The 13,469-nt window shown below is 54.2% G+C and overlaps 1 protein-coding gene across 1 annotated transcript; it reads right to left on the reverse strand.

Moving 5' to 3' along the window:
- Positions 1-221: 221 nt before the first annotated feature.
- CHRD (chordin) lies at positions 222-12,971 on the reverse strand. Its single transcript, XM_072640429.1, has 23 exons — positions 12,537-12,971; positions 12,212-12,315; positions 11,654-11,783; positions 11,234-11,362; positions 10,909-11,008; positions 10,629-10,716; positions 10,062-10,203; positions 9,411-9,551; positions 9,144-9,226; positions 8,914-9,061; positions 8,520-8,626; positions 8,245-8,364; positions 7,463-7,619; positions 7,061-7,281; positions 6,406-6,519; positions 5,991-6,320; positions 5,781-5,874; positions 5,609-5,665; positions 2,120-2,223; positions 1,457-1,559; positions 1,147-1,301; positions 870-966; positions 222-737 (listed from the first exon to the last, which is right to left on the reverse strand). The coding sequence occupies exons 1-23, from the start codon at positions 12,850-12,852 to the stop codon at positions 685-687; spliced, it is 3,093 nt and encodes a 1,030-aa protein (XP_072496530.1). The 5' UTR covers positions 12,853-12,971; the 3' UTR covers positions 222-684.
- Positions 12,972-13,469: the final 498 nt, after the last annotated feature.

A 13,469-nucleotide genomic window follows, 5' to 3' on the forward strand; every position in this document is an offset into this window, starting at 1 on the left:
ACCCCTCCAACCACAGACCCCCAGTCCACACCAGCCACAGTTACTCCCTAAACCATGCCTCCTCCCTCTTCAGGCTTCCCATCTCTGAAGACAGAAAGCAGGAAAAACCACCAGCCCCCAACAAGTCAGGGACCTCATCCCCACCACAAGTGACCTACAGCCCAGAGCTCCCATCCCACAGTTCTCCCTTCCTCCTCAACGAAAAGAAAATGTCAGACTCATGAACTGAAAAAAGACTTTTTAATAAATATACATATTTCCAGTAATGACTCTGCTCAGCTCAGGGCAAGGACAGTGAGGTTGGGGGAGGGAGAAAAGGAGCCTTTGTGCTGAGTGAGGATAAATTAAAAATCCCAAAAAGCCAGTGGCACTATATACAGGGGGCTAGGGAGAAGAGAGGGAAAAGGGGCCAAAAGGCCAGGGCAAGGGGTCTGGTAGGCAATTGGAAGGGAGGGGTAGAGAAGAGGCAGAGCAGGCAATGCAGTGTCGGGGCCTGATACTGGCTCCAGCTTGGGAAACAAATCCCAAATAGAGGTGGGACTGGGGGTGGCAGAGACCAGGCCCCTGCTGCCATTGATTTTCCCGTAGATGAAAGGGTATACCCCATCCACCTCTTTCTCAGCCTGGCTGCTCACTCCTCTCACCCCATGGGCCTTCTTGTACACGCCTTGTTCAGTCAGTTGCCTACAAGTCCCCAGCTTCTTTTTCCAGCTCTGGCTCCATCCTGGTCTCAGAGGCTGCAGGACACACATTGAGAGATGGTGGGCCCCTCTGTTTCCTGTTCCCAACACTTCTCTTCCTCTCCCAAGTCCCTGGATCCCCACTCAGCCTGAATCCCTACAAGTCCCCTCCATAGATTTTACACTTACCTCGTGACGAGCAGTGCGAACAGCAGCGATTTTCCTTCCCAGAGCCACAAGCCAAGGCAGGGGGGCAGTCATCCCTCTCACAGTGAGGCACCCCAGCCTAGGGGCAGGACAGACGGATCACCCTGTGGACACCCATGCCTCCCACACACCTGGGCCCCTCCTTTCTCTCCTAATCCCTCTGTGTCCTTCCATGTATCCCATACCTTTCCTGCCCACTAGGCCCTCCCTCCTGTGTCCCTCCCACTATAACCCCCCCATACCTATATGTATAACTCACCCCACACCTGCATGTAATGCAGGTCATCTCTCCAAAGGGGGGCACTGACGGGTGCCACCGCTGACTCTCAGGGAACCACTGACCCCCAAAGCGGCAGCCTCTTGGCCCATCTGCCTGCATGGGGTCCCCCAGCCAGGTCCTAGATCCAGACCCCGCTACACAGAGGAAGGAAGGGAGTCAAAGAAAGAGGAGGGTTCAGAGGTAAGGGAGTATCCCCTTCCCCTCCCAGCCAAAGAGCTCGAGGCCCAGTGTCAGATATGCCTTGGGACAGAAAGCTCCCCTTCCAGGAATTTGGCCCTGACTGACTCACCTGGGCACTGTTTGCAGCAGTCAGTGGGGTTGGCACGGATAGGCTGGGCACAGGTCAGTCGGGGACACTGCACCTTCTCACAGTGCACCTCCCCTGTTGCTCCCTATAGGGGAATCAGCAGGGTTGGACCAGACAAAGAGGGATGAAAGGGGCAGATTAGCCCACTTGCCCCATCTGACCCAAATACTTCATCTTAATACAAATCAACAAACACTTACTAAGCACCTACCATGTTTCAAGAATGGCAGTGGATGTCAGGGATACAAAACAAAGAATCCATCCCTGCCCTCCCACCTCCCACCTGAGTCCCTGCTCTCTCTCCTCCAGTCTAATGGCCTCTGCTCCTTCCACCAATTTTCAGATGACACTGATTCACTCCCTTTGCCACACTGGCTGCCCTTCTCTCAACACTCCAGCTTGTCAATGCCCTGAAATTGTTCCACCCAGAACTGAACACAATAGTCCAGATGTGGTCAGAGCAGAGCAGAGCCCGGCAGAACTGTCACCCCTTGTTCTTGGAGGCCAGCCCTCTCTTGATGCAGCCCAAGATCAAATCAGTTTTTCTGGCAGCCAAGGCCCACTACCGACTCATGCCAAGGCCCTCGAGGGAGGGGAGACCCAGAGATCATCTGTTTAGAGACCAGTTTGGGAGCATGACCCTACCTTGCAGGTACACACAGCACACTTGATGAGACCAAAGGGGGGCACCACAGGATGCCAACGGGTCCCAGCAGCACGCCAGCTCCGGTCACCATCAAAGTAGCAGCCTGTGGAGAAAAAATAAGGTTGAAGTCAAGATCAGAAAAGCTCTTCTCAGGGGGAGACCAAAGTCAGTCAGTCAACGAGGATTTGCTAAACACCTACTATGTGCCGAGAATTGTGCTAAGACCAGGGGATACAAAGAAAGGCAAGGAACTGACATTCTCATGAGGACAACAGGTAAGTAACTATGTACATACAATACAAATGAGAGGAGATCTCAGAGGGAAGGCACTAGCCCTCTCTTGGCCTCCCCCAAGAGAGGTCTTCTATAGAAGGTAGAATCAGAGCTGTCTTCATTGAAGCCCAGAGGCCAAGATGGTGACATGGGGATGTTCAGGAGATGGAGTGCCATGTACTAGGAACAGCAAGAAGGCCCTTCTTACTGGATTGTCAAATAAAGTGTAAAAAGAAGAGAAAGGTTGGGAGATGAAGGACACCAAATGCCAAACAAAGCATTTCATCTTTGATCCTGGAGACCAGTCAAATTTAAATTCTAGAAACATCTAGTAAGCACCTACTAAGCACCCAGGCACTGTCCAAGGTGCTGGGAATAAGCTCCTTGAGAACGTTGTTTCTTCCTCAGCAGTTCTTTCCCCAGCTTCAAGCACAAACAGGAGCTTCATAGATCCTCATTGTACCATTGATTCATTGAATACAAAGAGGAAAACTATAAGCTCAATGAGATCAATGAGCTTATAGTCTTCAGTGGGGAAAGTGGGGTCAGAAATAAATATGACAAGGTAGAAGGAAGTGAGTACAGAAGGGAGGGCTATAGAAAGAAATAGGCGAAAGCAGAGAGGCTGCTTTCAGCTGAGGGAGATTAGAAAGGACTTCACCAAGTAAAAGCCCAGAGGCAAGATGGGCAGCATGAGAAGAAAGACTGGAAAACAGCAGAGTTTGACTGGAACGTAATGTGGAAAGGGAAAGAACATGGAGCCACACAACAGGAGACCTTAAACACAGAGGTTAGATTTTCCTGTGAGACAGTAAGAAGCCAGGAAAGGCTTGTGATGTGATCAGATGTGTGCCTTAAGAAGGTGATTTGGGCATCCACTAGGGGACAGAGTAGAGAAAGATCAGCCCTCAAGATGAAAGGGATCTCAGAGACCATCTAGTCTAGCCTTCTCCATTTACAGATGGGGAAACTGATGTCCTCTCCCAGGCATCTCAAACCCAATACAGCCAATGTAGGACTCATTATTTTCACTCCAAAACCTTTTCCTCTTCCAAGGACTGATGTCTGTGGAGGGCACCTCCATCCTTCCAGTGGTCCAAATCTGAATGCATGAAATCATCCTTGTCTTCCCTCTCTCTTAATACCCTTATTCAGTCAGTTGCCAAGTCTTGCCCATTCTAACTTCATCGCTCACACTCATTCTCTCCACTAACACAACCACTTCTTTCCTGAACTAACTGTTCTCTCTCCTTCCCAATCTCTCCCCTTTCCATCTTCCATAGAACTAGCAAATTGTATTCCCAAAACATGTCTCCGATTAAGCCACTTCCCTACTTAAAAATTTAAAGAGAATCCCTGTTGTCTCTAGGATAAGATACAGAATCTTTAGCCTGGCATTTATAGGACTCCACTAGATGACTTCCATCTAACCTTATTTCCTACTATTCCCCTTCATATATTCTCTGTTCTAGGCACACCAGTATGCTAGCCATTCCTCATATGTGACATTCCATTGCTGTTTCCATCCAGGCTTTTGTCCACGTGGGATTTCATACTTGGAATGCATTTTATCCTCACTTCTGACTTCCTCTCTCAATTCTTTTAAAGTACAGCTCTTATGCTCCCTCCTTCATTAGACCTTTCTTCATCCCTCCAGCTGTTAGGGCTCTCTCTGGCTCACTCTGGCTCTGGTTCTGTCTGTCTCTATCTCTGTCTGTGTCTGTGTCTATGTCTGTGTCTCTTTGTCTATCTGTCTCTTGTCTATCTTTGTTCTCTCTGTCTCTCTGTCTTTCTCCATCTCTCTGTCTCTGTCTGTCTCTGTCTGTCTCTGTCTGTCTGTCTGTCTATCTGTCTGTCTCTCTGTCTCTGTCTCTGTCTCTGTCTCTGTCTCTCTCTCTCCTCTCTCTCTCTCTCTCTCTCTCTCTCTCTCTCTCTCTCTCTCTCTCTCTCTCTCTCTTCTCTCTCTCTCTCTCCTTCTCCCTCTCCCTCTCCCTCTCCCTCTCTTTCTCTCTCTCAGTAGATACGCATGCATTGGAGAATGACTAAGCAAAATGTGGTGCATAAACAGAATGGAATAATATTGTGCTGTAAGAAATGAGGAAGTAAGGAAGAAAATGACAACAGAGAAACCTAGGAAGATTTCTGGACAATGAAACAGAGTGAAGTCAACAGAACCAGGAAAACAACATAGACAGTGAAGACCACAATGTAAATAGAGAGAACAACAATGAAATAATTGAAACCCAATGTGGTAAAATTATAATCACAAACTGGTTTCCAGAGAAGAACCACGAGAAGGCACCTCCTTCTGCTTCTTTGCTAAGGTGGGAAAATGTGGGTGAACAAGACTGCAGGTCAGCATCATCATCATAATGTTGGCTCTCACTAATTATGTGCCAACCACTTTACAATTATTATCACCATTGATCCTCACAAAAACTCTGAAAGGGCGTGCTGCTATTATCCCCATTTTACAGTTGAGGAAACTGAGACAGGCAGAGGTTAAGTGACCTGTGCAGGGTCAGGCAGCTAGTGTCTGAGACTGGATTTGAACTCATATCTTCCTGCCTCCAGGCCCCGAGCTCTATCCACTGCACCACCCAGCTTCCTCCAGTGTCAGATGATATCAGGTGTTTCCATTGTATTGGTTAGGTTTGCTAAACTGTGTTGGTTTTTTCTTCTCTTTTTTACTCTTTGTCTTAAGGAAAGGCTCTCTGGGAGGTACCATGTATGCATGGGGTAATTTTAATTCTATAAAAATAGAAGAAATCAAGGTTTAATTTAAAAGTAATAACATCCTTTGCATTACTTCAGGACAACTTTGGATGGACTTATCCATCTCTGTCTCTACTTCCCTGGTAGAGTGGAAGCTGTTATGTTTTTCTATGTACAATGCTGGAGGCTTGCACATAGTAGGTGCTTACTAAATGTTGCTTTAATTGAAGTAAGTTGAAGGTGACCAGTTAGAAGCCTGTTACCCACAGTTCAGGCAGGAGATGATGAGAGCTTGCAGGAGGGGGTGGGCTGGGGTCTGGGGCAGAAGGAGGGTGGCAGATTCAAGAGAACTCGAGAAGGTGGATTTGATCTTCCCCCAATGAAATTGGTTTCCTTAATGACCAGTTTGCATGCCCACTGCTCTCATACCCTTCTGTTTCCCTCCCCTCCCATCTCCTAGAGCCACCAGCAGCTTCCCCCCACTCCCGTTCCTCCATCACCTTCTCCCGGGTCCCGACTCCGATCCAGCCCTTGCCTGTCTCCAATGTCCAATTTTTCTGCAAAGTCAAAGAAGTAGGAAAGAGAGGCTCAATTTCCTCCTGTCCTCCAAACTTCCCTCTTCCCCCTTCCCCCTTCCTGTTCCTCCACATCCCCTCATCCCTGTTTGGTTACTAGGACAAACGGGGCAGCATTGGTCTGGAGCCTGCATAGGGTGAGAGCAGCTCAGGGGTGGACACACCACAGGGTCACAGATCACTGTTCGTCTCTGTCAGGAGAGATGGCAAAGGGGAAGTGAACCCACTAGACTCCCTAATCTCCAATCCCTCCTTAACCTCACCCCAGTCACCTCCTTCCCAATCTCCTCCTCCCCAGCAGCCTTACCTGACAGGTGCAGAGAGAACAGACAGGGTCATAGTTGGGAGCCCAGCGGGCTCCATGGGGACGCTGCTGCCCCTCAAAGAAACAAGTGTTGGGATCACGGAGGTGGCTACCCCCACCCGTTTTCGAGATTGCTGACACAGAGGGTTCCAGCATAGGCTGGGCCTCCACCGGGCCCACAGACACAGGCATCACAGACGCTGCTACATCCACTGTTTCATGGTTTAGGAATCTCATGGGTGCTGCAGCCACTGTCAGATCAGGGGCTATCCTTTCAGGCAGGGGTGCCGCCAGCCGCAGGCTGCTCACCTCACACTGGTTGGGGATGTGCACCTGGGTGAATAGGAATCACCAGTGGATAGATCCAGAGGTCTCCCTCCCTCCCACTACCCTCTTCCTGGGCTGCCACAAAGCCCACCTGTCCCCGAAGTTCTCCACGGGGACTGCTCTTGGTGCTGACTAACAGGAAGGCCATGCCTTGGGAAAGGTGGTGCAGTAACTCAGACTCCAGATCCTTGACAATCCCCTGGGCCTATAGACACAGGAACATAGAATCAAAGACTTGATTCCGAGCTGCAAGGGACCTCAAACACCATCAAGTCCAATCCTTTAATTTTACATATAAGGAAACTGAGGTACAAAGAAAGTGACTTGCTCAAGGTTACACACATGGTAAGTGAAGTCAGAACTTGAACCCAGGTCCTCTGACTCCAAGTCCAGTGTTCTCAGTACCACACAGAATTGAACCTTTACCTGTAAGGCCTGTCTCCTCCCAACCCTGTCAATGAATGGCAGGTTTTCTACTCCAGTCCTCTGGTGTCACAGAGGAGGAAACAAGAGCTGAGAGGAAGGACTTGGCCAAGGTCATGAGATCACAAGGTCGATAAGCAAGACTCAAAGCCAGGACCTCCAAGTACAAATTCAGGGCTCCTTCCATTGCACCTGGGCCACCCCAGCAGGGGCCCAGCTAGGGTAGAATGAATGAAATCCATATTCCTCACTCCCTGGTGAGCCATGGACCTCCCTTATTTGCCCACATAATGCTTTCCATTAATCTTAATAAGTTCACTCACCTCAGGACCATAGAATCCCTTGAGCAGGCGTTGGGGCCCTGGGAGGCCAGGGGGGCCAATGAGGTGGATGGTGACAGTGCCCTGCTCAGAACCACTGAGCCCAGCCAGCAGGACCTCATAATGCAGGTGGCAGTGCCCATCCAGGAAGAGCCAGGCATGCCCTGCAGCCTGGCTTCGAATGGGGGGAAGGGCCAGAGCTCCTGCCAAGGGCACAGGAAGCACTAGACAGGGAGGGGGGTACAAGGTAAGGAGAGCAGTTTCCACAACCCAGAACACCAACCTCAGCCTGGCCCTCCAGGGACATTCAGCCCCATGGTGCCCACCCACATGCCTTGAAAGTCAGCCGCTTCATCCTCCTGACCACAAGGTTCCAGGGCTGAGGAAAAGCAGTGGGGTACTCACCGTCCTGACGGGCAGTGTACCCACTATAGGGCACAGTGGCAACATGGCCACGTAGCTCTCCCTCAGGGAAGTCCTTGGTGCCCACATTCAGAAACAGCTCATTCTGTAGCAGCATGTGGACTCCCCGGGCACCCAGACCTGGACACATGCCCACAACCTGGCAAAGGCAGACAGGGGAGGTGGAGCCCATGGGGTAGGATGGAGAACAGCGGGTCAGCAGAGCTAAAGAGGAAGCCTTTAGCACACACGCACACACACACACATGCATGCATGCATGCATGCACACCCCTGAACTTCTACACAGAGGTAGGGGATTCTGGGTGTGAATGTAACACTGTGTAGAACACCAGACTTTTTCAGAGTTGGTTAGTTTTGATCACCTTTTTTTCCTTTTTTTCTCTTTTTTATCCTTTATTACAAAGGATGGTTCTCTAGGAAGGGAAGGGGGAAGAATATATTGGGAGATGTAGGTGATGGAAAAGCAAAAGATATCAATAAAAATTCATTTTTTTAAAATGAAGCCCTCAGGGGCAGCTAGGTGGTGTGGTGGATAGAATATCAGCCTGAGAGCCTGGAGGACCTGAATTCAAATTCAGCCTCAGATACTTGACTTTTCCTAGCTGTGCAACTCTGGGCAAGACACTTAGCCCTGATTGCCTTGCTAAAAAACAAAAATGTTAAAAAAAAAAAAAATGAAGCCTGCACTCAGCCTCCCCAGCCCAGGGGAGGGCTCCTCTGAACTCAAATCCCAGCTCTGCCCTCCTTCCCCAGGATCCTCTCACCATGTGCCCTTCTTGTTGGCCCCTCGTCATTTGGCACAGGACACTGCGCTGGTTTCTCCTCCGAGGTTTGGTCTCCAGAGTCACAGTTGTGACCTCACTGGCTGTGCCAACTACCTGCACCTGGGGACCAGGACCAAGATGCAGAAGGGAGAGGGTCAGGGACCTGAAGTCTCAGACCGCCAGTCAGAACATGAAACCCACCCAGCCCAGACCCTCAAATGCCCAGTCTTCATTTTAGCCAGCTGTCCCCCCACTCCTGCCTGGCAGCCCCTAACCTGATAGAGCAGAGAGCCATTTCCTAGAAGCCTGAGACTGGCTGAGCCTGCTGCACCAGTCTCCACTGGCACCAAGGCATCTGCACCACACAGGACACTTTGCAGGGCTTTGAAAAAAAACAAATAAAGATGAAGAGGAGCCACAAATGGGACAGAAAGGATTCAGTTCATAACTGTGACCACATCTCTGAAGAATGAGCCCTAGTGGTTTGGCCTATAACTTCAACCCAGGCTTGAAGACTCAGAAAGATGCTAACTTGCCTTCCCACTCAGGCCTAGAATGGACCCTTCCACCCTCGTCATCTTCTTATTGGTCTTAAAGCCTGCTAGCACTCCCTCTCCCAGGGTCATTGCCCCTCCAGCTGTGGATGGTGGCCCCAGGGCAGCCACTCACTGTCACAGCTCTGCCTGGCAGTGATATGCCCACTGATCCGGGGCCCAGGGCCCTCCTTCCTCTCCAGGGATATCTGAAGCTCTCCCAGAGCCAACCACTGCATCTCCTGAGCTGTAAGGTCAGGCAATACCTCCGCAAAGCCAGGCTCCTAGAGACAGAATAAGGAAGAGCATGGAAGGGCAGGGCCAGGGCCAGAGGGAGAGGGCTGGGAGGACAGGCATGGCACTTACCTGGGCAGAGACGTTAGCCTGGAGCTCTCGGAGGAGCTGGTCCTGGTGTTGAATCTGCAGCCGAAGGGGAGTGTGGAAAGATCCTGCCCAAACATGGATAGAGGATGTCTGCTCTCTACATGGCCCCTTAGCCAGGGTCTAGATACCCATGCCCCCAACCACCTGCCTCCTGGCTCCCTGGAAGGAAGATGCGAGGCTTCCTGCAGGGAGTGTCTTCCTCAAACCCTGATGAGGATGTACCAATGCCTTGCCCTGCTTCTCACTCACCACCATTTTTAGAGTCCAGCAGCCCTTGGGAAAGCAGCAGGAAGTGTAGGGAGTCCTCTGTGTCACTTAGGGTGAGCAGGGCGATCCCCCCAGTGTTGGCTTGTGGTGGGCCCTCTAAGGTCAGGATGGCACTAAAGGTCTCTGGGTACATGGGGAGGAGAGGAATTTCAAAGCAGGCCTCCCCTCTCCGGCACTGACTCAAAAGGGGAGGGGGGGGCAAAAAAATCCCCCCCTCTACTGAGACGAGGGCTTCCCTTTGCATGGATGGATGGATGGATGGATGGGTGGATGGGTGGATGGATGGGTGGGTGGGTGGATGGGTGGATGGGTGGGTAGGTGGGTAGGTGGGTGGGTGGGTGGATGGGTGGATGGGTGGGTGGATGGGTGGATGGGTGGGTGGATGTTGTAGATGGATGGATAGACAAATAAAGCATTTATTGTGGGCCAGACACTGCACAATAAGGATACAAAAAGTAAAATGGCCCCTCCCTCAAGAATCTTACATTCTTTTAGAGGAAAATAACACATAGAGGAGCAAGGTGCCCAGAGAGGGGTATTTTGGTCAGGAAAGTAACAGGAATCATTAGTGGGGGTCATGAAGCCAAGGTTCAAGGTCTCCCAGGTTCTCCCCTCCCCGCCAAAAGTCCTCACCTGCAGCCAATGCCCGGTGTCGGATCAGAGGCCCCCTGACTTCACCCGAGGGCTGAGTGGGTGTGACCAGCACCACGTGCAGCTGCTCAGCCCGAAGAAGCCGAAGAGAGAGCCGGGGTACTGCCCGCCACATCCCACACACCTGTAGTAAGACAGACGGAGAGACGGGCACCAAGACAGAGAGAGATATGAATAGCACCAAAAACAAGCAGGCTTAGGTGGGGCCCAGGCACAAGAAGATCACCATAATCCCCCAAGAGGACTTCTAGGAAAGAGCCCTGAATTTTGACTAATAAACCTGAATGAGAGCTCAGTCCCTGCTTACTACCTGTGTCATTTCCTCCTCTGACCCTCCACTTCCTAAACTGGGAAAATCGAGGATTGGACTAAGCAGTCTAGTTCTTCCAGCTTTAAATCTATGATCCTCTGACTTGATAAGCAAATGGACGAGGTCCTCTTGGCACCAATCAAACCAATCCCACGCTCTCTCCAGTCCTGCAGCCTGACCCAGGGAGCAGCAGATGGGGGAGGGACAGGATAGCGTCCAGGTCTGGGGAAAGGTCTCACCAAACCATCCTGGGCTTGGGGAGCAGGGTGCTCGAACAGGATGCTGCCACTTGGGTCTGTGAATCGAACTCTGGTGACACGGTCCAGCCTACAGAGTGGAAGGACAGGGGTAGAGAGGCGGGGACCACGACACGGACCTTGCCCCTTTGTCAATTCTCCCTTGCCCTTTCCCTGGGCTCCCGTTTGGCTCCCGGAACCGAGCTGCCTTCCACTTGGGCATCACCACACCAGGACAATCTAGTACCCTAGCTTCACTGAACCCTGTTCCCTCTCAGCTCACCCTCGGTAGGAGACGGAGAAACGCAGGGTGGACCGCAGCAGCAGCACCCGGGTTCTGGCTACTGCCTGCGACCCTCTACCAGTCAGCAGCGCCACAAAGTCTGCAGGAAGAGAGGAGCCCTGAGCCCTACTCAGGAACCTCGCTTCTCCAGGCCCTCAACGCTGAGCCCCCTTGAACCCTGAGCGCCTTCCGTGGGCCTGCCAACAGCCATCCATTTCCGCACCCCTTCCGCCCCTGTGCCCCTGCCCGCACACATCTTCCCGCCAAACGCCCCTGATCGTGCCAGTCCCGTGTGCCCTTCCCCTTGCCCCTACCCCTCCCGTACCCGTATGACCATCCTCTCGGGCCCTCTTTTCAGTTCCAGGGTCCCCGCGGTTGCTGTAGCTGCGATGCTCCGGGTCCCGAGGGTACTCAAAGGCCGAAGCGGAGGGCTGCTTTTCAGGAGAGGTCCGTTCTGGTCAGTAGCAGAGAAGAATCGAAGAGAAAGGATGAAAAAAGCTGTAGCCCAGGCACGAACAGCGGAGAGGGGCAGAAGGGGGAGGGTCCCCTGGGACCACCTCTTCCCCCAACCTCCCAAGGACTGCCACCTCAACAGGGGTATAGGTGGAGTGCAGGAAGAACTCCGTCTCCTAGGTTCCACCATAAAGCCAGTGAGCAGAAGGGGAGAGGGGATGAAACAAGGATCAGCCAGTCTGGGCACTGGGGGGATGGGGGGTGGAGCCTGGGCCTTGGGGGCGGGCCTTACCAGGGGGGCAAGTCTGACAGCAGTGACCCGGCAGCTGGCGCGGCTGTCCGCAGTTCGGCACCGGACACTCGGGTTTGATGTTCTTGCAGCTCACCCGTCCTGGACCCCTACCCCGGCGACCCCAAGAGGGCTGCGGTCAAAGTGGAGACAGGAAGGGAAAGCGGTCAGGACCAGGGTGCGGGGCAGTCCAAAGGCTAGAGAGTCCGCCTGGGACATTGGGGGCGAGATGGGGCCGGCCTTCCTTCGAGCATCCGGGACAGGGAGGAGGGAGAACAGACAGGGCGGTAGAGAATTAAGGAGGTTCAGCAGAGACCAGCCGAAGACCCTAGTGCCCTAAGATGGGGGTGGAAGGGAAGGAACGTAGGCGGCCGTCCTCTCCCGCGATCCCCACATACCCGCCGAGGTAGTCCACAAAATGTGTCCCCCATCCCACTCCATCACCACAGCCTCATCTCGGCTCCCGGCAGTCCGAGATGCTCCAAATCATGATACCCAAACCCGGGCTTCCCAGACACTTGTCCAGCAGTGGGGGTCCATCATGCCCCAGGCACCACTCACCAGCTCGCAGGCGCACAGCACGCAGCGCATCACCCCAAAGGGCTCCCCTAAGTCCGGGTGCCACGTCTCCTCCAGGGCATAGAGCTTTCCCCCGAAGGAACAGCCTGCAAGACGGGCACTCAGTTGGCATCGCTATCTACCTGCCCATCTCTCTCCTGCCTCGAAGCTATTCCCTCCCCTGGGCCGGCCAGCTGACGCCCTCTCACCCCTCCAAGCTCCCGCTCTCCTCGCCTCGATTCGCCTCGCCTCGTGCCAGACTTGCCCCCCCACCCCAGTTCCGTGCCCGCAGCAGCATCGGGCACCTGCGCCACCCGTGGTCACCTACCTGCCGAACCCCGGGCGGGCAGCGGCTCCTTTTCGGGCCGTATGGGCAGCTGGGGGAGCTCGGGGCCGGAGCCGCGGGCTGCCCGGGACCCCAGCACCAGGAGCCCGAAAAGCAGAAACTGAGCCGGCGGACCCGGGAGGCTCCGCATGACGCGGGGCGGCGAGGGCAGGCAGCCCCCGGGCTGGGCCGGGCCGGGTGGGGCGGACGACGCGAGGCGAGGAGGTCGAGAGGGCCGGCCGGCCGGGGACTCTCCGAGGCCGGGCCGGGGACGGGGCTGGGCCGAGTTGAGCCGGGGATTGCGATGCTGGCCAGGCATTACAGCGGCAGCCGGCCGGGCGGGACAGGGCGGGCAGACGGTGCCTAGACGCGGGCTCCAGGCGGCTCTGCTGCCCGGGGACGGCGGCTCCGGCCCCAACCCCGGCCCGGGCCCGTTTTATGCCGGGCGCCCAGGGCCCCGGCCGGGGGCCTCCTCGTCAGCAAACGGGGCGGCGGCGGCGGCAGCGGCGACACTGCGAGGGGCCGGGCTGAGCCCAGCCCGGGGGGTCCGGCCCTGCAGACGCGGCCCGCTAGAGCTGGGGGAGGGGAGGGGCAGAGCGGGAGGGAGGGGCTGGAGGGGGGCCAGGGGAGGGAATGTCCCTACAAGGGGGCGGGGCGGGAGCCCCCCATAGCCCCCCCCTCCTCCAGGGGACGCCACCTGGGGGGAGGCGGGTGAAGCCAGAGACGCGCTGACCATTAGCTAGGTGCCGGGGGCACCCCTTTGAGGGGATACAAATGAGAGGGCCTTCTGTAGCTCAGACATCCCGGGGAGAGCACTGGAGCTGCCGGCTCAAGTGGGGTTCTCCCTGGAGAAGTACAGTTTGGGGCCAGGCGCTCAGGGACAGCCTTGGGAGGAAACGAAGGGAAGACCCCCCCAACACCTGTCTGTTGCCTGGA

Source organism: Notamacropus eugenii, chromosome 2 (genome assembly GCF_028372415.1).
Source record: "Notamacropus eugenii isolate mMacEug1 chromosome 2, mMacEug1.pri_v2, whole genome shotgun sequence".
NCBI lineage: Eukaryota > Metazoa > Chordata > Mammalia > Diprotodontia > Macropodidae > Notamacropus > Notamacropus eugenii.